At 41.4% G+C, this 24915-nt stretch overlaps 1 protein-coding gene across 19 annotated transcripts in view; it reads left to right on the top strand.

Moving 5' to 3' along the window:
• Nucleotides 1–24915, top strand: part of MEIS2 (Meis homeobox 2) — a 182514-nt gene that overhangs the window by 79120 nt on the left and 78479 nt on the right. For 13 of the 19 annotated variants that reach the window (XM_077263656.1, XM_077263667.1, XM_077263788.1 and 10 more), the window contains one exon: nucleotides 7767–7912. In XM_077263656.1, coding sequence (XP_077119771.1) covers nucleotides 7767–7912 — 146 coding nt within the window. The remainder of the gene's footprint in view (nucleotides 1–7766; nucleotides 7913–24915) is intronic. The other 6 variants (XM_077263746.1, XM_077263770.1, XM_077263755.1 and 3 more) reach the window with 1 other exon arrangement.

The following is a 24915-nucleotide window of genomic DNA, read 5'->3' on the forward strand; positions in this document are numbered from 1 at the left end:
TGTGTATTATTTTATTATTAATTTTAATATTTAATTATTATTAGTAATATTGTTATTGTTAGCTTATTTTGTGTATTGTTTTATTATTCCTTTAAATATTTAATTATTATTATTAGTAATATTTTAATTAGTATATTATGTGCATTATTTTATTCATAATTTTTACATGTATTTAGTATTATTACTCAGATTTTTTATTATTATGTGTATTATTTTATTAATATTTTTATATTTAATCAGTATTATTATTCTTAGTAATATTTTGTATTATTAGTTTATTATTGTGTATTGTTGTATTACTAATTATAATATTCAGTTTCATTTCTAATTCTTCATTTATTCATTTTAATATTTATTATTATATGTGATCTGTTATTTACTTTGATACCTAATTTGTATTCTTGTTTGTAATAATATTTTACTATTATCAATTTCAATATTTATTATTTGCAATAATTTATTATTCATTGAAATATTTAATTAATATGTGTAATGTTGTAGTATTCATTTTAATATTTAACTAAACTTCTTATTATTTGATTTATTCTATTATTACTATTATCATTTAGCCTTTGTAAGTGACGTTGGTCTTGGAGGCCATGATTTTTTCATAAAAATATATATATATTTATAAATTATAATACAACTACAATGGTCACACAATACATATTGTAAAATCCCAACCCGAGATATCAACTACATTATTGTTGAAGTATGTAAGAAAATCTTGCTTAACAGGTCGAAAGAAACTAGTGACTGGGTCCAAATCTCACAATTCTTTGTTTACAGAGCTTTTCTTAGAAGGTGCTACACCCCAGCCTCCATTCAGGAGTTCAGGCAGGATTAGAAAAGCCTGCCGTTCCCCTCCCATGTTTCAGTGTTTACAGGCAAAGACATGTCCACCAAGCCCTTCTATGGCCTGCGTCACTCAAAGTCATGACTTACTCCACCTGGAGAACATTGTATGGCCTCCAACAGGAGAAGTCAGCCCTGATATACTGGACTGTTTGCATTTTTGCACTTTTCTTTATTTGCAATAATATATATTTTATGAGAGTGTACTTGTGTTTTCTAGCTATCATACAGGCAGGTATATTTTGCGCTATTATTGACACCTTCCATATCAATCTCTTACTGCTATTATTTATCTGCGGATTTATTGTATGAATTATGTAATTTAGGCCGTGTCTCCGTTTTTTTTTTTAGTTTTTTTCTGCATGCATGTAACTTTTCCAAACTTTTTCAAAAGTGTATGTTGTGTTTAAAGACGCTATTGAACTGTGCGGTTTTTGATGCATTTTTATTTTATAGGCAATCTATGTGGCACTTGAAAAAAAAATGCATGGAAAAAACATACGTAGACGAAAAAAAAATTAGCATTTTTAAGTGCGGAATGAAAGCTTTTTCCTGCTAAAAAAAAGCATTAAAATCTGCTTCAAATAATGGGTAAAATGTAAGAAAAGTGCAACAATCGTAGGACATTATTATTGAGTATTACGTGTGGACACCTCTAAAAACTATGGGGGGGGACAAGCATTTACGCTACGTGTGAACACGGCGCTATTTTGCCATTCTGTGGGGTGGCGAAGCAGATCTGCACGCTGTAGCATTATTTGGATCATCTCGATACATACCTCGGAGTGATTTACAGACATGCACTTGCACTTAGGCACACTTTTGTCTCTTAAGAAGTGCTGCAAATCTACACTTCCCATATCCCAGAGGTCTTCCAGCTTGGCTCTGTAATAGCCTCTCTCCATCTGTGTCACACAAACAGCTGATGAAGCAGCAGTCAGCTCCTGGGCCTCGCACAATCACATCCGCCCAGGTTACAACGGCCCAGGGTTGCCAGGGAGCAGTCAGAAGCCATTACTGTTTGGGAGAATTTGCCCTCCGGCAGTTCCTTGGCACAGTGGAGAAGTGTGCGCATTAAGAGAGCGGGCGAATATATAATGTATATGTGGGTGTGCATACGCGCATTTACATAGGAACTGAAAGTCAAAGGGCTCCGAAAAGGACGCACCCACAATTCCCCACACTCCAGGTCTGTGCGTGAGCTAAGAATTAATCCTGGTTGTTCTGCGGAGAAGGAATGTGCGCTGTTAACCTTTTATTTCCAAGACGACTTGGTAATACTTTACAATCTTTCGTTCCGTACAGTATGATACCCTGGAATTGTCAATGAGAATTTTTTTTCCTGCAGTTTTTATTTCAATCTTCCTTCTTTACATTCTAAGGCTACAGTGCCACAATGAGTTTGTGGTGAGTTTTAGTGATGAGCGAACATGCCCGGATAAGGCGTTATCGGAGCATGCTCGTGTGCTGAGTCACATCAGCGTGCTCGAATACCATGTTCGAGTCCCCGTGGCTATTTGACTGGTATAACACATGCAGGGATTGTCTAACAAAAAGGAAATCCCTGCATGTGTTGCAGGTGTTGAACAGCGAGACATGCAGGCAGCGGGACTCGAATATATTATTCGAGCACTCGGAGGTCACTCTGTTAGCACACGAGCATGCTCGGATAAGACCTTATCCTACCATGTTCATTCATCACTAGTGAGTTTTTTATGCAAAAAAATTTTCATAAAAAATTCAAGTTAAACTATTTTATCTCATCTTGGGAACGTAGCCTAAGGGATCACTCACACTTACATATAAACCATTGGTCTCATTCTCACCCAGTAGAGTGAGACAATCTTTCCTCATTTGCCATTCATGTAGTCTGCATACAGTCCGTTTTTTACCCAGCAGCTATTAATCATTTACAGGACCGCTTACCATTTCTATGTTACAGAATTGTAATGTATCCATAAAAATCGGATGTCATACTGCTGGTCCGTAGGCATGCAATTTTCTTCTCGCACTGTCCAATTTCGGAGTGAAATCGCAGCATGCCGAAGACAACAGAGAAAAAATCCGCAGATCTCGCTGAATAACATTGGTCCGAGCACTATATGATTTTTTTATCGGATTGCACTGGTCCAATTTATACTCAAGTGTCAGAGAACCCTTAGAGTAAAACATTGGTGAAGCTTTATCAGGCTTTGTCATGGTGCATGGTTACTTCCACTATGCCAAGGTCAAGCTCCTGGTTGCAATATGGTCTTATGTATTGAGCCAGTATGTAAAGCAGATGACAGCACAGTAATCCATGCGTTATTCATGGAGATTTCACAGCGTTTCCTGACATTCAAGTACCAAATTTCCCTAACAGTCAAGGTCAGTACATTGCTAAATGGCGCGCACAAGTAGTTGTGACTAATAGTGATGAGCGAACATGCTCGGATAAGGTGTTGTATGATCATGCTTCGGTGCCAACCGAGTGACTTTGATGTGCTTGAAAAATATGTTAGAATCCTCACAGCTGCATGTCTCGCAGCTGTTCGACAGTCACAACAGATGCAGGGATTGTCTGTCTGTTAGACAATCCCTGCATGTGTTATGGCTCTCGAACAGCCACAAGACATGCAGTCGCGGGGACTTGAACATATTATTCGAGTACACCGAAAACACTCAGTAGCACCCGAGCATGATGACACCTTATCCGAGCATGTTCGCTCATCACTAGTAGTCACTTTGGCCAAGGTGCCTAATTCAAAAGTCCCCTTTTCTACAGTTGGGTTTCCATATATCAGTTCTTTACGCCTGAGTCGGATACATTTGCTTAAAAGTGTTGCCGTTTATGCACCAATCCGGCACCAGACAAAAAAATAATGATGCATGATCTGACCCTACGACCAATCTGCTGTAGCTACTGATGCACCAGATGACTGCACCTGGGATCTATGGGATCAGTTCTGCTGATAGTAGTGACATACTGGAAGCAAAAAATAATGAATAGCTACATAGATGGACATCAGATCTGGGAATTCACCAGTATTTTAAAGAGAAGGTCTCCTGACAGCCCCAATTGCTGCTATAGCAGTATGCATGATCATTTCTTTATTCTGAAATTGTATTTTATATGTAATACTAATTTTGCTGTTTGTTTGTTGTTGTTTTTTAAAGGACTTTTATCCTACTGCTTGTGATATGTGGACTAGTTCGGCTGGGAGTCTCTTCCCCTAGACTAGTTCTGCCTCAGATTTTCTATTCATGTCTACCATTGACAGCCTCCATATAATCCCTGACATTGTTAAAAAAAAACAGCAAAATTAGCATTGCTCATAAAATCTCATTGCAGAATAAAGGAATGGTCATACACACCGCCATAGAAGCAGGTGGGGACAGTCAGGTTCCCTTTAAATGTCACATGCTAGGACCTACTTACAAGTTTTTCATTGGGGCCCAGAAGTTTTGCCTCTGAGCTTAGTAATTTTATGAGACTGTTAAAGACCCCAACAAATCTATCATCTGTGTAAGGGAATATGAAGGCTTATGGTTAGCATAAGGCTAAGTTCAAAGAAGCGTATAAAAAATTATCTAATTTTCATTAGAAAAAAGGGATTTTTTTTCATCTGTATTGCGATTCGTTTTTTAGACAGTAGCCATTATTAAAATGTGCAAAACCAAGTACAGTTTTCTATGTTAAAGAATTGCAATGTATCAGTAAAAGATAAGATAGATAAGTATGACAGCGCTCAGTGATGACTCTCTATGTACAGTCACTGAGCGCTACACTACAGACATTGTATAAGTGCCCGGCTAGTAGTAGACACCCAGTGTGGTTACAAATGCAGTTGTGGTTGCTGAGACATATCGTGGATCTATATTACATGTGAATTGATGCATGTATGGTTACTGATAAGGTGGTAAATGCACTCTTATGTCTTGTTACCATTACATTCTCATACAGCGAGCTTATGGTAAAACAACTAGATAGCTACATATATATATAAAGATGCATATGATTGCACCTGGTAAATATGTCCATTATTACAAATGTGTAAAAAAAAGAAGATAAAAACATTGGGCCCAATTCATCATTTTTGGCTTTTTAGAAGTCACTTTTCTGTTATGACTTTAGGTTTTTTCCCTGAAGCATTTTGTGCCACATTCATAAAAATGGCACACTCGATTCATGAATTTTGCACGAAGCCCCAAATTGTCTTTTTTTCTGCATCTGTTTTTGCTAGTTTTTAGTTCACAAAGAACATTTTACAAAATGCGAGAAAAGGTGACTTTGTAGCTGACGTACATAAGATCACTCCAGGACTAGAGTGGAGCTGGGGCAAATTTTGTGACTTTTTAAAAAAGTCGCATTTCATGAATCAGTTTAAAACATCTGGAAATGTCAGACTGATCTAAAAACTTAACAAAACCACAAAAGGCTACTTGAAAAAGGCACAACTCATTTGATGAATTTGTATCAAATAAAAAAGTAAACGAGAGGTATAATTCACATAAAAAAAATTGGCAAAAATGCAATGATGAATCAGGTGTATTGAGTATATCCTGGGTAAGTAACCAGCTTCAGATTGGGTATCCTGGGCCGATCAGATTACATAATTTACATATACAAAAGAAGGCAAAGTCCTATTTTAATTACTCAGCAAATTTTATGCAATTATTGTATAACTAGGCCAAAAATTGACCCAATGGTCAAAAACAACTGGGCCAGTTAATGTATAAATTGATCCAGTTTTTGATAGCTGGGTCAAATACAACCCAAAACAGTGATCAACCCAGTCAAATTTTCAGCAAAATATGGATTCAAAAAACTGTAAAAAGTCCCCAGATGGCGGCCAATATCATATCTATGGCGGACCCATGGGGTTGTCTCTATAAAAGCATTGTGATTGAAGATTCGGTGATCTGGATATTCTGTACAATTACTCTTTTGAAAGTGCAGTAGTGACAGAAGTTATGCCAGAGTAATAAAGATACATCTGGCACCTACATATCATCTGGAACATCTGAAACTACTTTGCTGTATGGTAATAGAATGACCACTGTAATACCATCTGCCTGAATAGACAAGACACTGGATACCAAAACCCTCCATCCTGAAGCAGTATTATCACTGATAGGTCATAGATCAGTAATTGATAACTGGACATTTTTCGATATGCCTCATGGGCTGGGTGCCAACAAAAATGCTGCCTTGGTCAAGCCATCTAAATATGGGGCTGGAACAGAAACCTGAATTTTTGCCCTTGGTGAAGGAAAGTTTAGTCTTCAGATAACGCTGACTCTGGATATGTGAGTGACCATTTTGTGTGGTCGATGTGTCGTCAATGTTGGTTGATGTGTCTTCGATGTGTTCTTGGAAGTCTTAGAACTTTTCCTGGTATATGCTTCTGCCATAGCTTTTTGGAGCTAATTAATGTCTGTTCTGCTATTACACGAGGCAGCGATCCCAGTGACTGCATACATGTCCGTCCCTTGGACATAGAGCTTGTCAGGGGCCAGCAGGGAGCATTAACTCCCCCTCCAGTTTTTCTCTTTCGTGTGACTGTGGACTAATGATGTGTAAGATGAAAAAAAAAAAAGAAAAAAAAATCAGCCATCCAGAGCAGTGTCCTCCTAATCTTCATTTATTTTGCATTTCATTATCCCACAAGTAACTCGCCTCCATGTCTAACCCTAGATGCCCTGTTTTTTTCCCCCCGAAAGTTATTAGTTCAAATATTAATGCATGCGAGTGATATATCCGGCCTGCGTTGATTGATGCCTTCCCAAAAAGGGGGAGACATGGCGGTATAAATTTTCAGAAGGTGGGGGCCAGTATTGCCCTGGCAGCAGGGTTTTTCAGATACATAATTCACACGCCCTGCAGGCATTGCTTTCAAGGCATCGGAGCCGCAGGGCGAAAAAAATAAGCAAGGCTCTTAAAAGTGAATGATTTTTGCTAATGCACAATTAATGCCATGGAAAAGCACAAAAGAGCAAGACTGGGTGATGGAAAGTTCTGATTAAGTTGGCACACTGGCGTTGACGAGTGTATCTCTTTTTTAAAAAAAAAAAAATTTTTAACCGTTTTAGTTCTGGGGTGGCATGTCCTTCTTTATTGCTCCAGAAGCACTTGGCAGTGTAGTAGTTTATTCTATTGAAGTACGAGCTTGAGGGAAATGGAAAGCAAAGACTTCTATGGTACCTAAGGCTTGATAATTGGCAGAACTCAACTTTAGTTCATTGTTTCATGGGCATTTATAGCACCGCTTGCATACTGTTGGTTGCCAAAAGTATGGATATTCTCCATCAAGGACAAAGAGAGAAACCTGAATGAGACCTGTTTTTCTGGGCACTCAATTCTAAGAACTTTGGAAGATGCTAGGTCCACATGACAGATTTGTACCTTTGAGGAATGCAGCTATTGCTTTATTTCCCACTATCTTCCATAATGCTTAGACAGATGTTGTATAGCTTTGCCAACTGGCTAAGCATCGAGCCTAACATAAGTCATCAATTCCTTGACTATAGAAAAAGTTGTCCTACACAATGTAGACTTAGCTTATCACAAATCAAATGTCAAAGTCTGAAGGAAGCCGGTGATGATGGAAGAAGTCCTGTAATGACTACCTTTGATGTGTTCAGAGAACTTTCAGGTACACTAGTGTCACATTACTGTAGAACATGGCAGAAGAACATCTTGCTAAGTTACAGAAGACTGATGGCCTTTTTCAGTAGAGGACTCCACAGGCAAGAGGTTTAAGATGACAAAGAGATGTTCACCACTGGATGGAAGCTTCAAGCCATGCAAGGGTTGAAAGTCCTGACAATGGGCTGTCTATAGTCTTATGCCATCCGTTTGATTTGGCCTAGCCTTTTTTCAAAAAGCATTTGTCTGATGTTATCCATATATCTCTCTTTCTATCATCCAGGGGATGTTTTAGATAACAGTGTTGCATCTCCCGGCACAGGGGACGATGATGACCCAGACAAGGACAAAAAGAGGCAAAAGAAAAGAGGCATATTCCCCAAAGTAGCAACGAATATTATGAGGGCGTGGCTTTTCCAACATCTCACGGTGAGTGATCACTACGTCTCATAGTGTTTTATTTCTAATCTGGAATGTCAAGTGTTAAAAGAAACCTATAAAAATTCCATAAAGAGTGCCTGCATTGAAAATGGACTGTTGATTGCCCTAATGATGGATTAATTTTTTATGAGGAGTCCATTTCCAGGGTGCACAAGAAAATTTGTGAACCTAGGGCATGTGTATGGTTGTATAGATGTTAGATACTGTTGGTGCTTGTTGGAGACTTACGCTAAGCCTTCATCTGTTACATAGTGAATGTCTCTTTACATTTCAAAACATAAAAAATATATAATTGTTAAGATCTGATTAAAACAATGTGGTTTTGGTATGGCCATAGGAAAATATATCTGTAAATATATTGTGAAGAAGGTCTGTGGATTGTCATTGAAGTTTTAGTTCAGAATGGATTGTTTGAGAAGGTCAAAAACTTACGGTAATAGTGATAAATTACACTAGACTTACAGTCTGTCGTAAGTGTGGAAGTTAAGGAGACTTGTGCAGGTTCTCTAATGGATGTAGTATACACCTTGGATGATACCTAAGCCCAAACTTAAGAATGAATTAAGAAAACCCAGTGTTCACATTTTATATGGGTCTTCTCTTATCATTTATCACTGACCCATAAATGTATGATCGCTAGTGATCTGTCCAATAGAATCACCAATCATCCCGAAAAGGAAGGTCTTGTCCCATGTGGATGAAGTGGTAGTTCATATGCGTAACCACTGATCCATTCACTGTATGCGGGAGCAGTGGTTACATATGTACATGAACATTCCCACAGGCCCATAAAAGATAGCTGAGCAGACATCCTGCGTAAACAGTATTAGTCCACTAACATGGAGGCTGTTCTCTTAAAGAGTTATTCCCAAAATGGTATTATTTTTCATACAGCACCGTAAATGCTTACTTATTGTTAATATACCGACTAAGTGCAAGATAAAGTGTCTTCTTTGCGTCTTTTTTCATTTCTATCTGTCCTTCGGTGCATCCAGCAGCACTTGTTTCTCCTCAGTGCTGCAGATCCCTCGCCCTCTCCTGTGTGCTCCTGACAAACCACAGCTCTCTCAGTTATCTGCAAGCTAATCTAAGGGTAAAGTTCACCTTATGTTTCTATGCACTCTCTGCTCTTGTACAGGACCCTGCCTGACCAATTTTATCATCTGCCATATACATCAGTACAACTGCACAGTGATTTTACATTATTAGCTGGTTCTAGCAGAGCTCAACTCTCCTCCACAATGGCAGGACATAGCTTTGTCTATTGCCTCTTCTGACAGATCATTTTTGTGAAACTGCAAATGCAGCTCTATTAATGCACATGGCAGAAGAAATTCCTCTCCTATATGCTTTAACAGTGCAGCATTTGAAGTTTCACAAAACTGATCTGTCAGCAGAAAGCAATAATCATGGCTCAACTAATCTCTGCCCCTGTATACAGCCCATCGTGCAGTATATCTCTCCTCTCAGTTCACTGTATAGACTCCATCCTGCAGCATATCACTTATCTCGGCCACCTGTATAAACCCCATGCTGCAGTATATTTCTCCTTTCATCCCTCTATATAGAGCCCATCCTGCAGCATATCTCTCCTCTCGGCCCCTTGTATAGAGCCTATCTTGCTGTATATTTCTCTTTTCATCCTCTCTATATACAGCTCATCCTGTAGTATATCTCTTCTCTCAGACCCCCTGTATAGAGCACATCCTGCACTATATTTCTCCTGTCTCTTCTGTATACAGCCCATCCTGCAGCATATTTCTCCTCTCAGCCCCTTATATATAGCCCATCCTGCTGTATATTTCTCTTTTCATCCCCTCTGTGTACAGCCCATCCTGCAGTATATGTCTCCTCTCAGACCCCCTGTATAGAGCACATCCTGCACTATATTTTTCCTTTCTGTCTCCTCTGTATAAAGCCGAACCTGCAGTATATCTATCCTCTCAGCCCCTTGTATATAGCCCATCCTGCTGTATATTTCTCTTTTCATCCCCTCTATATACAGCCCATCCTGCAGTATACCTCTCCTCTCAGACCCCCTGTATAGAGCACATCCTGGACTATATTTTCACTTTCTATCTCCTGTGTATACAGCGCATTCTGCAGTATATCTCTTCTCTCAGCCCCTTGCATGTAGCCCATCCTGCTGTATATTTCTCTTTTCATTCCCTCTATATACAGCCCATCCTGCAGTATATCTCTCCTCTCAGACCCCCTGTATATAGCACATCCTGCATTATATTTTTCCTTTCTGTCTCCTCTGTATACAGTTCATCATGCAGTTTATCTCTCCTCTCAGCCCCCAGAATATCACCCATCTACCCGCCCATTACTACTTCCTGGAATGAGCTTTTCACTGTAATGAAGGCACCACTGCCCCTTCTTGTGACATTATCCCTCACAGTTGAAGCTCTGTTCTAGACACATCCCAGAACAGAGCTATGCTTGTAGAACACCAGCTGGGAGAGGCTGCACTGTGCATGATCCACCATGAGATTAATCTACAGCAGGAGTGTCCCAATGGCAACTGGAGGGTAAATAGAGCCAGAAGGGGCATCCTTTGTGGGGTGATTTGTGCAAAATGGGCCAGATTTAAAAATGGGTTATATTGGCACAAACTAATAAACATGCATGTACAATATTATAAATCCATATTGTGATTTTGAGAATAGCCCTTTAGCAGATGGAGGTCCCAGCAGTCAGACCCCCAGGGATCATACATTTATCGGCTATCCTTTGATTGGATCATCACTTCATAGAGTTTGGTTGCTGTCACCATCCTACGTTTAAGACTTGTGGTGGGGAAAACCTGGCTAGTAGAGTAGTTTGTGTATTGATCTGGTTGGACATCACCGGACTTTTTTGTGACATCTTTATGTCCTTGCCTCGAGAAATGGAGGTGACAAGAACCAGGTTTCTTGTGACCCGGTGTTCAAGAAGAACCTGTTTTTTTGGCAAAGAGATGCTTCTTTTCGAAAGGTCTTTGACCTCTGTCCACTTAGCTAAGCGGAAATTCCGCTGAACATTGAACCGCTGGACTTCTTACTTAAGGAAAGGCAAAATAATGAGTCCTAGGCAAATACTAACTAATTGAAAGGGCTGTAAACCCATTACATATTGGTCAGAGATAATCAAGGGTATTTAATGACTTCTATCTATTCAGGAGCAGTGAAGCTTCAGCAGCCAGCCCTGAACCCTGCCATGTGCTTATTATCCTCATCATTAGTAGAATTACTTCACAGCTGTTCTTTGCTACATCACTTCGGCTGGGGGCCTTACCCACCATACAATGCATTAACCCTTGGTTTGCAGCCCCGTCATAACGCCCGCACGAAGAACGGCAGAGGGGAATGTCCCTGTCATCATTCTTATTTGCCCCTTAAGTAATGTGATACGTTGAGGGGGTACGTTTATTTCTAAAAAAAAAAAAAACTCCACAAGTGAAAACTTCAGGTTTAGCGATATGTATCATTGATATGAAACTTTTTTGTTTTTCTTTTTTTCTTCTCCTTTTATGACTGGGAGAAAAAGGAAGAATGATTACGGTTGTATATTGTAGTTCGGAGAAATTGCACTTTGCAAAGGGTTTATGCGGGTAGGCTTCTAGAGGAAAAGCTGAGATTTATAGGATCACCACGGCATTTCGTCATTTTTCTGTTCTTTTTTTTGGAATGTATGTAGAAGAAGAATTCTTTGCTATACTATGTGTTGTTAAAAAAAAGCAAACTGGAAGTTGTGCTAACTCAAAAAGTCAACTGGATATAGAGAGCGGTCTGTGCGCGAGCAAGGTAAACTAAGGTGACGGCCTTCCTTCATAGGGAACTCTTCCATTTCCAATCAATCAGCGGAATAGAATCAGATGGAGGGATTAAGAGGATCGCTATCGAATATGGCAACGCAATAAGAATGGATACATCAAAGATTTATGCCAGCGAGGAAGCCACTTACAGTTCTTCTTGTGCACTTAATTAAGGGGGGACACTCATTTCCTAAACTAATTATTGCATATTGTATATGTATGGACATAATAAATTACCTACTAGAGACTGACCCTAAATATATATCAGCACTACTTACTGTTTCACTATCCTTGCATTACTATTGACTAGGGGTGCAGTACACATGTTTCACTGTAAAGCATGCGTTAGAGATTTGTGCAGCAAACTCTCTGTGTAAATCAATATATTTTGCTAAATTGGTCTTTCCATTGACTAGGGGTGTAGTAAGGAGCCACTGTCGTAGTATGGCGATCAAGATTAGTTAAGATGTGGAGCATTATTACATATATGTACAACTTACGGCCCACTTTTTTTTCAATGCTTTGTGCTGATGAGGGGTAAACACTGTGAAACACGTGTCTGCAATGGAATTTCTGGTTTGGCTTCTTTTCCTAAACCCTAAAAGGGTTGATATTGACGTTTTCAGATTGGTACTTCTAATAGGCACTACAGTTCCAAGTCCTCATCCTTTCTGAAGAGACTATTTGCCTTGGACAATAAAGGCCCCTATACACATAGAACTAATGTTGGCTGGACTCACCGATATTGACTTGTTCAGTTAACTGTCCAATGTGTATGGGGGCACCGGCTGACTGGTGGTTGGGAGGAGATGACGATCGTGTATGTCTGATTTTGGATTGCTGATCTCATTGCTCCTCTATTAGAGATAAGATGTGTCCGTTGGCAGCTTTCTCATAGACAAGAGCAATAGTCCTGTGTATGGGAGAGTTGGTTGAGATAGCTGCTGGCCAAACAATTGGCCAGAGCACCGTTCAGCTGATAGCCATCTTTTGTGTATGGCCAACATCACGTATTCTGTAGCTCTGCGGGACACATCTACTTTTTGTAATGTAACTATGGCTTACTGGCTTGGCCTTGTAATGCCTATATCCTTGGTTACTAAGCCAAATGGGGCAAGTACTATAAAGATATTGAATTGCCTTTTGTGTCTATTTTTTGGATTTGTAGACTTTTTTGCATCCTAGTTTGGGTATAGTAGGTCAGGAGGCTTTTTCTGAGAGTTTATCACCCACAATGAAGTTAGATGAGTGTCCATGAGGCATGACTTCAGCTGTTCACTTTTTCTTATGATTCTATAGATTATATTTTTAGAAATGTTACAAATCCTGTAGCCACTCAGCACAACAGTCCCACCTCTAGACTGTTCCCATGCAGCGGGATTAAGCTCTAGAGCAGGAAAGGCAAGGTATTCCAGATACACAATGCGCTGACCTGCACTCCAAATACTCGCGGTGCCCATGGAAAGGGAGGGGGCGGACACTCTTCTCTAATTCCAGTGAGCCCTCCATTCACTCAATTGGCCTCTCAAGCGTCCCCACTTTCTCTCTGTCAAGTGCTCTTCTATTTTCCGCACAGAAAACATATTTAATCGTGGACAGAAGCAGGAAATCTTCAGTCACAAAGACACCACTTACTTAGGATTTAAGCTAAATGTTCCCTCATCAGGCGCAGCATTGTACATGGCTTTCTCAAGTGAGCTGTTTATATCAACTTCATTCCCTTTTTGGTGGGATCCTGGCATCCTCTGTGTGCCCCGCTTAACTGCTCATTACATGAAAGGTGAAATGTGCAGCCGTGATGGAATTTCTTGTCACTCCAGAATTTGTCACTTTATTACAGCACAGAACAGTCACCTCTCCGGACTTGTCGGGTTTAGTAAATATTTGTTTCCCCCCACGGAATAATAATCTTCTCGTAGTTTTGTGTTATTTCCTCTGAGAAAGTTATGAACAAACTGACAAGAGGGTGTTACCATTTCACTTACCAAAGAGGTGTGGTCCTGCACAGTCAGCCCTGATTGGACGCTGGCAGATTGTGTAGAGACACGCCCCTATCTGGTAACACACGATTGTCAATGTATTCATAAATATGAAAGATGCTCATTAATTGGGATGTTGAACACTGGTCTTCAAGAACGCACCGCTCCCCTAACTAATGACTTCCTGCAGGACGGGGGGCAGTGCATTCATGATTGTTTGCCAGTTTGAGCTAGAGGCAATGTTGCACCACTGATCCAAACTGTGCGCTCTGCAATACTGACTTAGCCCAAGAGTGATACTCATGCACCATTGGTAGCTTCTTGCTGACTCGGTTAGGCACCCCACAAGGACCAAAGCCATAGAAAATCCAAGATTCCGAGGCACCAGAGAAAATAGGGATAAACATAACCTTTATGCCATCCTTAAAAATCACATAGTGAAATGAACGTGAAGCAACGTTTCGGCCCAAAAGGGCCTTTTTCAAGCCAGAAATGCAATAAAACGGCTGTGATTTTTAAGGATGGAATAAATGTTTTATCCCTATTTACCCTGATGCCTCTGAATCTTGGATTTTCTCTGGTGTCTCAGAATCTTGGATTTTCTCTGGTGTCTCAGAATCTTGGATTTTCTCTGGTGCCTCAGAATCTTGGATTTTCTCTGGTGCCTCAGAATCTTGGATTTTCTCTGGTGCCTCAGAATCTTGGATTTTCTCTGGTGCCTCAGAATCTTGGATTTTCCCTGGTGCCTCAGAATCTTGAATTTTCTCTGCTGCCTTGGAATCTTGGATTTTCCCTGATACCTCAGAATCTTGGATTTTCCCTTATGCCTCTGAATCTTGTTTTTTCTCTCGTGCCTCAGAATCTTGGATTTTCTCTGGTACCTCAGAATCTTGGATTTTCTCTGATGCCTAGGATACTTGGATTTTCTCTGGTGCCTCGGAATCTTGGATTTTCCCTGGTGCCTCAGAATCTTGGAATTTCTCTGGTGCCTAGGAAACTTAGATATTCTCTGGTACCTCAGAATCTTGGATTTTCTCTGATGCCTAGGAAACTTGGATTTTCTCTGGTGCCTCAGAATCTTGGATTTTCTCTGGTGCCTTGGAATCTTGGACTTTCCCTGGTGCCTAGGAAACTTGGATTTTCTCCGGTGCCTCAGAATCTTGGATTTTCTCCGGTGCCTCAGAATCTTGGATTTTCTCTGGTGCATTGGAATCATGGATTTTCTCTGGTGCATTGGAATAATGGATTTTCTCTGCAATACCGTAAGTAGATGCAGCTTTGCCTCTGCAGCATCAGTGAAGCACAGATGCTTCCTTTAGAGCAGCTCTTACAAGTTTATTGGAAAAACTTGTCAGTATTCCGTTCCTTGCTGAGGAGACCACCACTACTGATGGACTGCTGAGGTGGCCGGTAACCTAGGCAATGAGCAATAATATTTTAAAAAAAAAAAATCTCTTTATTCTTGAGAATATAGAGAATTTTTAATCACAAGTGAATTGCAAAGTTGCTTGTTTTTACAAACACTTTGTAATTTTAACCTTTTATCTTGTTTAGGTGATTGGGCAATGATGATGTTGCAACAGTGTACATATGTCTTTGTAGCGGCCCCACTGCCGCAGGGCCGAGGGGTACCCGGTACCGGGCCTCTGAGTCTCTGCTCTGGGGTTGTCACGGTGGCTAGACCCGATCCGTGACCCTGCTGAGGGGCGTACAGTAATAGATGTAGATGATGGTAGTGGTGGTGGTGGTGCGGTGCAGTAAATAACGAGGACACCAGGTTGCAGTCTCTTTACCTCTTTACTGAAGATCTCTGGGTCCTCAGTCCGGAATACGGTTCACCAGGCTGCGCAAGTCCGGCCGGTCCAATGGCACCTCCAGAGTTCTCTTTGCAGGTGGAAATCTGTGCCTTCCTGCTAGCGCTATGTGTTGTGGTCCTCCCCTGCTGTGCTTACGGGATAGTCCCCACAACTGTTGTGTCTGTTTCTCGTGTTCCCTCACAACTCGATTAGATGATGTTCTGCTAATCCTCCGTCCCTCCCGGTGTTATGGTTAGGACGCACCCGTATGACGGGTAGGCTCGGAGCTCTTCCGGGACCCTAGAGTCGCCCCTCTCCACAGGTTGCCCCCTATGTCTTCTTAGGTGATTTAGGTGAGACAGCCCGCCTATGACTGACTGTCCTGCCGTTGGTTTGAAGTATTGCCTGAAGCTATTTGTATAGAAATACTTCCTCGGCGTTCCGGCCGCCGGCTTTGCGCCTCAGTAGGATGTTGCCTCGATCTTACAGCACGACTCCTACTGGTATTCTCCTTCTTGCTTTGATCTCGTTTCTCACTCAGCACAATATATCTCGCTTCTGATCCTTTCTTAGGGCACCGCCGCTATGCTGAGCAGGCACGGTCCCGTAGCTTTCTCTCTGTTTGCCAGGCATCTGTCAGGATCCCACCCCTGACAGGGACCCTACCGAATCTTCCCCTACAACACCCTCTGCCACAGGGTGTTGCCTGGTTCCAACCCAGTCAGCATTCTCCCTAACTTCCTGCCTGACCCCCAGTTTTACCAGTATGTGAGGAGTGGCCTAATGAATAGTACCCTTAGCTCCCCCTGGAGGCCCGACTGTGAAAAGTATTGGTGTCTGTGATACCTGGTCAGATGAACTCCTTCAGTGCCATCAGACGTACCATAGCCCCCCTTAGTGGCGGAGCCATAGTACTGCAACGACCAGGACTCTGGGGCGCTGCATCTTCTTATGTGAACGTGCCCATGTGTGCTGCTTCCATGTACTTTTTAGGCCAAGGCAGTAGCACATAAGTAGCTCCATGATGGCGCCCGGATGGTGGCTGCATCTTGTAGGGCTTACGCCGCAGTGACTATGTCCCATCTCGTGTGTCTATGATCGTACCGTTGGGCTTCTCGGCTGTAATGTCTCCTTCCCTCCTACATTTTATATATTTATGACTCGGTTGTTTAGTAGATATCAAGCACAATTGATTTTTTTTTTCCGGCTTCGAACAGCGACACAGACACAAAACGACCTTTCCCCGGAGAACTGGCACTCTAATGTTCCTTACTACAGGAGCGATAATCTGAGATCGGTAAAACCCAACAGAGTGAGATTTAGCAATGAAAGGATCATTGTGAAGGGAACACTGTGGGTTTGAAGTGTAAAACTCCACAGAAATCTCTGATACCCAAACCTGTGAGATCTGACAGGTCTCCTCTAGCTATCTCAGGGACTTCCTACTTCAAAGACCAGCATGCAGCGCTGCGCTCCTCCTTATCCCCTGTTCACATGTTTTAGGCACTTGCAGCTAATTATAGCATCCATCCCTCTGCTCTCCCCTCTCTCCATCTCTCTGTTCCCTTCCTTCACGTCTCTTGCCTCTGCTGGGAGAGATCCTCCTCACCATTCCACCATTCCCCCCATTCTGTGCCATCTGTCATGTTTTTTTTTCTCCTGATTCTATATTTAAAGGAGCAGTCCCTATTTACAAAGAACTGGTGGCTCTATATCTTCCTTCTTTCAGCACATAAATTAAAGGCTTAACCTTTCACTCCAGAAGAGCTGACTACACAATCCCGGATAATGAATGGTGGGCTGCTGTAGAATAGAAATGGGTCAATGACTTCCTGGCGCATTTTATTCTCCTATTCAGCCTGAACTCCGAGAATCCACGTAAGGCCGCCGTGTAATATGTCGTATAGGTGAGCGGAAAGCCCTGCCAAAATCATTCAGGTGGTAATTCAGTTTTCAGATAGACACACATAGCACATGGGCGTCTACCGGCCCAAGAAAACAAGTCTGCTGCTTTAACTGAACAGCAGCCAATAATTAGTTGTGAATATATTTAACATAGCCGTGCAGGCTGCAACACAATATGCTCAGTAAGATCCAGCTGGACGGACGAAAATACACCGGCCCTTGGAATTATGGGCATCGTCCTTATTGTAATTCATCAGAAAGCTTCCTAAAAGTATGTCGCTGATGCACACAGTAGCACTGTACAAAAAGCGGGCGTTGTGGGGGGCACGTACGATACGAAAATGATCAAGATGTTTCAGATTTGCCCTTCCTATACAACAAGCATAAACATTTCTTAAAGAGAATCTGTCACCCGTTTTTTGCCAGCAGCATAGAGGCAGAGAGCCTGATTCCAATGATGTATCTCTTTCTGAGCTGTTTGCTGTCATTTTGATAAAATCCCTGTTTTATCTGCTGCAGATCTACCAGTTCTCTGAATGCTGAGCTCTGTGTAACCCCGCCCACACCACTGATTGGCTGCTTAGTGCCCATGCACAGTGTGAACAGAAAGCTGCCAATCAGTGGTGTGGGTGGGGTTATACAGAGCTCAGCATTAGAGAACTGGTAGATCTGCAGCAGATAAAACAGGGATTTTATTAAAATGGCAGCAAGCAGCCCAGTAAGTGACACATTGTTGGAATTAGGTTCTCTGCCCCTACATCATGCCGCTCTCAGTTTACTTAGTAAAAACCTGGTGACCGATTCCCTTAAAGACAACTTAGCGCTACACCTCTGTATGGACATGGAGCAGGATCCCCGGACAGCTTTCTGCAGATGGTTGTATCATGCTTATGGAACAGAGTAAGACTGTAATAGGTCAGATAATGACTTAGAGGATAGCTACCTTTAGGTGTCATTAGAGAAACATCTCTTCCTTTTAGAAGAGAGCAAATAAGCAGATCTTTACCAAGAGAGCATTCCTTGGCCTGTATGACCTGCAGCTCCCGCTAGCTTTCTACCCAAGGAGAAACATGATCCTAAGAAAACTCCATTTATCTGATGGATAAGTGTGTATGTTCAAATGGACCCTCCTCTTATGGGCGCAGTCAGATGGCCGTATAAATCGGGCTTAGATCGGACTGGCTGGCGACTCTCCCGCCCCGAGCCTGACAGCTGCATAGAAAGACATGAAGCCGTCACGTTTGGGTTGGGAGAGCCACCACCACTACGTTCTGATCTTGGCCTGGCCGTCTGCCTGCGCCCTATGTGCAAGTTCTCCTGGAGGTCTAGGGATATTGTGTGTCATTTAGGTTTCCCACTTTCAACAACTCAATTTTCCTCTTCTGGGGGAACTAAACCTTGATTTTGTGTCCTGGTGGAAGTCAGGAGCAAGACCAGCACTCCGTGAGCTTCAGCAAAGGGAAGCCATTGATCGCTGACATTTGCTTATCCTTCTCGTATGGAGAGTTGTGGAAGGTTGGTCCTTTTATAGAGGGCTTGTGATAGGTAGCATCCTTCTGCCCATTTTGTGTGGCCTGTTACCGGTGTCGGACTGGGGTGCCAAGGGCCCACCAGTAACATTGACTTTGGGGGGGCCCTCATCTGCATACAAATACTACACTACCCTTGTCACAAATGTACCTATATCTCTATATAGTAATACACTGGGTAGTGTGGTTAATGAGTGATGAGATGCTGCTTTTTTCTGTACAGAGTGAGTCAAGTGAATTATGCCAAGTACTGCCCATACAGTGGGGCTGGGGGCCCAGATCTACACAGGGGCCACCGGGGGGTTACCCTGTTACCCTGTGGGCCAGTCCAAGCCTGCCTGTTACCCTTTTTTTTATTAGCACCTGGATTTCAATAAAAAAAAAAAAACTTTACAAGTTCTATCATTTCGCTACTGTTTTGAATGGGGAGCACAGGGTATAGGATTACAGAGACTTCTAGTCTAGATTGCTGCTGGGATTATGATAATATGTCTCAGTCATATTTGCAGGTTTTCGAAAAGTGAGAAGCCGAGCTTCCGCTACGGTTACATGGAATTACTCGGCACATTCCCGCGGTGATTGGCAGGCTTGCTCAGTCACTCCCAAGCAATCACTGGCACATTTAAACCTTTATTATCATTTTATGATATAATGACATAACCCGATCCGTTCCTTTCCATTAGATATTTTTATTTTATTTACATGTTTTTGCTTTTTTTTTGCCTGAGACTCCCAGATCTGCCGGCACTAATCTCAGCTGCTTTGCTTAAATCGTGTCTGTCTCTTCTGCCCAAGAAGAAAGAAACTCAGGTTTTTATTCATCTTATAGTCTAACATTTTAGTGCCAGGATAAAGCAACATTTGTGTATTTTGCTGCTTACTACTCAGAGATGATACCGAACGTTAGAAAAAGAGTCGCTACTTGGTCCAAAGACGGCTAAAGATTAAAAAGTTTCCATACTTATTAATACATCTGATGGGATGAAGTGAAAACGGGGTCCCGGACCCTGAATGCAACCATCGTGTAGACATTAGATGTTTACATTTGCTTTTTTTCTGTTATTGGAGGTGTAACAGACCCCCAAAAACATGTATCATTGATATTACCATGGTCTTCTTATGCGGGAAAAAAGGGCCATTGGACCCCCCTCAGTCATGATGGCCTCCAGGTGACTTCTACCTCTGCACCACCTATGGCTATGCCGCCAGCTATGTGCATGGACATGTATAATTTATAGATATAAGTATGTTTGAGTTTAGGTTTGTGGATACAGCTCACCCCATCAAATATAGGTATGTTGTTCAATCAGTTTTTTTACTGTGACTTCATTAAAATAGTAGAATGGGCATAAAAAAAAAATATATATACAGGTCCTTCTCAAAAAATTAGCATATAGTGTTACATTTCATTATTTACCATAATGTAATGATTACAATTAAACTTTCATATATTATAGATTCATTATCCACCAACTGAAATTTGTCAGGTCTTTTATTGTTTTAATACTGATGATTTTGGCATACAACTCCTGATAACCCAAAAAACCTGTCTCAATAAATTAGCATATCAAGAAAAGGTTCTCTAAACGACCTATTACCCTAATCTTCTGAATCAACTAATTAACTCTAAACACATGCAAAAGATACCTGAGGCTTTTAAAAACTCCCTGCCTGGTTCATTACTCAAAACCCCCATCATGGGTAAGACTAGCGACCTGACAGATGTCAAGAAGGCCATCATTGACACCCTCAAGCAAGAGGGTAAGACCCAGAAAGAAATTTCTCAACAAATAGGCTGTTTCCAGAGTGCTGTATCAAGGCACCTCAATGGTAAGTCTGTTGGAAGGAAACAACAGACACCCTCTTGCTTGAGGGTGTCAATGATGGCCTTCTTGACATCTGTCAGGTCGCTAGTCTTACCCATGATGGGGGTTTTGAGTAATGAACCAGGCAGGGAGTTTTTAAAAGCCTCAGGTATCTTTTGCATGTGTTTAGAGTTAATTAGTTGATTCAGAAGATTAGGGTAATAGGTCGTTTAGAGAACCTTTTCTTGATATGCTAATTTATTGAGACAGGTTTTTTGGGTTATCAGGAGTTGTATGCCAAAATCATCAGTATTAAAACAATAAAAGACCTGACAAATTTCAGTTGGTGGATAATGAATCTATAATATATGAAAGTTTAATTGTAATCATTACATTATGGTAAATAATGAAATTTAACACTATATGCTAATTTTTTGAGAAGGACCTGTATATATATATATATATATATATATATATATCCTAAAACACTTCTGATAAAAGGAGAGACTTTGTAAACTCCTGAAGGAGCTGGCGAAACCTTTGAACATTATAGAAATGTACCCGGACCCGTCTGGAAGTCAGCACATCTAAGAGGTTTCCTGGGCATGATGGTGAGATGCTTTGTAAATGGGCTGAGCTATAGCTTAAATTAAGGGCCAAGGGGACAAGGAAGGGAAAGATCTCTTGAAGAGGGAGAATGGTCTCTAAAAAGAGGCATGACTATGAGCATGAAACATTGTCAAGCATGGATATGTACAGTGTGTGTCCTTGGATATGACCATGACACAAACTAATCCATTGTGCATAAATTCCCAAACTGAAAAATTATAATAAGGCCGGAGTCACACTACAGCGAGATACGGCAGAGTCTCGCAGGTTAAAAACAAGCTCTGGCCCCGGCACTTGGAGCGGAGCGTGCGGCTCCATGTATTGCTATGCGGCCACACGCTCCGCTCTGGAGTGTCAGCGCCAGAGCTTGGTTTTAACCTGCGAGACTCGGCCGTATCTCGCTGTGTGTGATCCCGGCCTAATAAGAAAACTTGGATCACAATGTGACATTTTAATTTTGAGAAAGTTAAAGACCTCTTCCGATAACTTATTGTCATTTTTCAATGTTGACACCACCAGAAGACACGGTATAATCCTTAAGGTAAAAAAAATAATGCACCAGGCTGACAAATATCCGAACTCTTTGTCCCCAATATAATGACAGGTTAAAAACCAAAAACTCCCCTGTTGGTAAGTGACCTTTTTTGTCAAGGGCATAGCATGGTGCAGGGAAACACAAAACAAAATGAAGGCCTTTGCTTGTGTTTTGGCTGGTGGCAGACGCTGCTGTAATTAATCATCTCTGTCCAAGCTCCACTGTAACCTGAACCTTCCTCCCCAGTGTGTCTGGATGGCAGCAGTCTTCAAAGGACAACTAACAGGCCTGTGCTCTCAGTCACAGGTAGGACCGCCAGATATTGCCGGGTCCTCCCAGCTTAACTCTACCAGCACCAAAATAGAATATATATATATATATATATATATATATATATATATATATATATATATATATATATATATATATAGTTCAAGAAGTAATAGAAAACCATAAAATGACCAGACGATTAAATCATACCGAGACAAAAGATAGGGCTAAGGTGAGAAGTCCTGCTAAAAAAATGGTGACCGCAGTACTGAAAGAGTTAAGGCTTGGACAACTGGTTCTCAAGACATTTCCCATAGTACAACTGTGGAGGACAAACTTGTACTTCTTCCCTAACTACATGGCAGATTTAAAGCAAAAGCTCCTCTCAAGGACAAGCTTGTACCACGGCTGTGGCCCCTATAGCCCACGCATGTCGTTGTGCAATGTTTAAAAAAAGAAAAAAACAGGTTAAACAACTTTTAAAGCAAAACTAACCAAACATATCCTATCTGTCAGTCTGCAGAGCAAGAATTCACTTTTTTTATGTTCAAAATATATTTGTGCATATTAGTTCATTTGATCAGGATTTTGCTATGTAATCTGAGAACAGCATGAAGTAGGGCCAGAGATGCCTATTCCAGTAATGTTTCACTTACTGAGGTGCCTGCTGTAGTTTTGTTAAAATCCTTGTTTTATCTGCTCTATATAACCCCGCCCACATCATTGATTGGCAGCTTTCTATGTACACTGCGCATAGGCAGAAAGCTGCCAATCAGCGGTGGGGGTGTGGATGGACTACCTGGTCGTAAAAGAAAGTAGTATTATAAAATATTACGCTAGAAGAGAGGGAGACCGATAGCAAGAATCAAAATAGACAACCCATTGGCTAAAACAGAGGGGTCCTCGATATGTAGTGATGCCCCCTGTTGTCGCTATTTGGGGCGCCAGGATGCCCAGAGCTTTGCTCTCGCGAGTTCCGTCACATCCGAGGCTGTTTATATTGATGGGAAATCTTCACTGTTACCACAATTCCTTAAACAAATGTCTCGCATGGCACTTAGACGTCACTGTTTGCTCACTGTGGTTTGGAAGCTGTCGGTTCACACGTGTGGATTCAGATAAAGACAGAATAAGCTGCACTTCACCTCATAAAACAAGTATTTCACCACCACACCTGAAGGATTAGTTCTCTTTTTGGATAATGCAGCGTTGAATTCAATGACAGGCAGAACGTGTTTGGGGGCTGCTTGTAGGGTTAAGCAGCAAGCGAGGATCGGGAGACCAACCACCCTCTGCTGTGCCCTCTGCTGTGCAATGAATGATGGAATCGCACACAGTGCAGAATTATGGTGCGTGCTTAGCCGTGTAATACCTTGTTATGTTGTGGTGCGGAAGCGTCTCATTGGTGCAGCGTACAAGTCAAAGGAGTTGTCTATTAAAGACAAGTTTTGTTTTGTTTGCAATCATTTTTTGCAATTAGGTTTCATTAAAAAGGTTGCAGCGTTTGGCTTTTACACAGCGTCTTTGTTTCACTGCACATTCAACTTTAATGTGATCTGACGTCCTCAGTCGGCTCAGAGGAGCCCAGAAAAAGACAGGTAAAAGTTACAAACTTCCAGGAAGATTAATATAATGAGCTGACTGACGGATTCTCAGTTAACTCATTCTCCAGTCGGCAATGAACAGGGCAACACAGTGATAAAAATATTTTTATGTAACTCACTGAGTTGAGAAGAAATTGTGAGTTACCAGCCATGTCAAATCACCGAACGTCCATCACAGTATTAAAATGAGCTGTACAAAGTAATATTAGGAAATAAGTAGATGTTCCTCTAAGGGCGGGTGCACATGACCGTGTTCTCTCCATCCAAGAAAAACAGTCCGAATATTCTGATCGGAGTTTGAGCAGACTGTTTTTCTCAGAGGTGTAGAGGAAAAAAAAGTTTTGCCACCTTCTCCTTTCTTTGGACCACACTATGAGTTCGGTCCGATGGTTTTCACAATCCCATAGACTTACATTACTGATTTTGATCTGACACTCAGATCAAAATCGAACATGTCTCCAATTTTTTTCCTCAGATCACTTCGACCCCCATTACCCCAATATTTATTACCTATCCTTAGGACCAGATCATACAAAATAAGGTAAAAAAAAAGTCACTTTTTCTCTTGTCACAATGTAACTATGCTAAAAAAAAATTAACAGCACTAAACATTAAAAAGTGATTTTACATTTGCATCATTTTTCTAATACATTAATGAATTTATAAGCGATTGGATTTAATGTTAAAAAAATATTTTAAAACCTACAAAGATGCACTGCTCACATCCAGTTTATGATCTGCATTTGTAGTATGTGCCGGAACATGTCCTTTTTTATTCACTGGATATCGTTGTATAGAATAATGGAGCGTACTTTACTGTTCTAAAAATTTTCTTGTGGCAGACAGATATATTCCAGTCAGAGAGAGGCTGCTCCTATGACCTCTGTCCGGCTGATGTAGTCGGAGAGAGGCCAATACTATTATCTCCGCCTGGCTAATGTAGTCGGAGAAAGGTCGCACCTATGACTTCTGTCTGGCGAATGTAGTCGGAGAGAGGTCGCTCTTATGACCTCCGTCTGGCTAATGTAGTCGGAGAGAGGTCGCTCTTATGACCTCCGTCCGGCTAATGTAGTCGGAGAAAGTCGCTCTTATGACCTCTGTCCGGCTAATGTAGTCGGAGAGAGGTCGCTCTTATGAACTCTGTCCGGCTAATGTAGTCG

The sequence above is a fragment of the Ranitomeya variabilis genome, chromosome 1 (genome assembly GCF_051348905.1).
Source record: "Ranitomeya variabilis isolate aRanVar5 chromosome 1, aRanVar5.hap1, whole genome shotgun sequence".
Classification (NCBI taxonomy): domain Eukaryota; kingdom Metazoa; phylum Chordata; class Amphibia; order Anura; family Dendrobatidae; genus Ranitomeya; species Ranitomeya variabilis.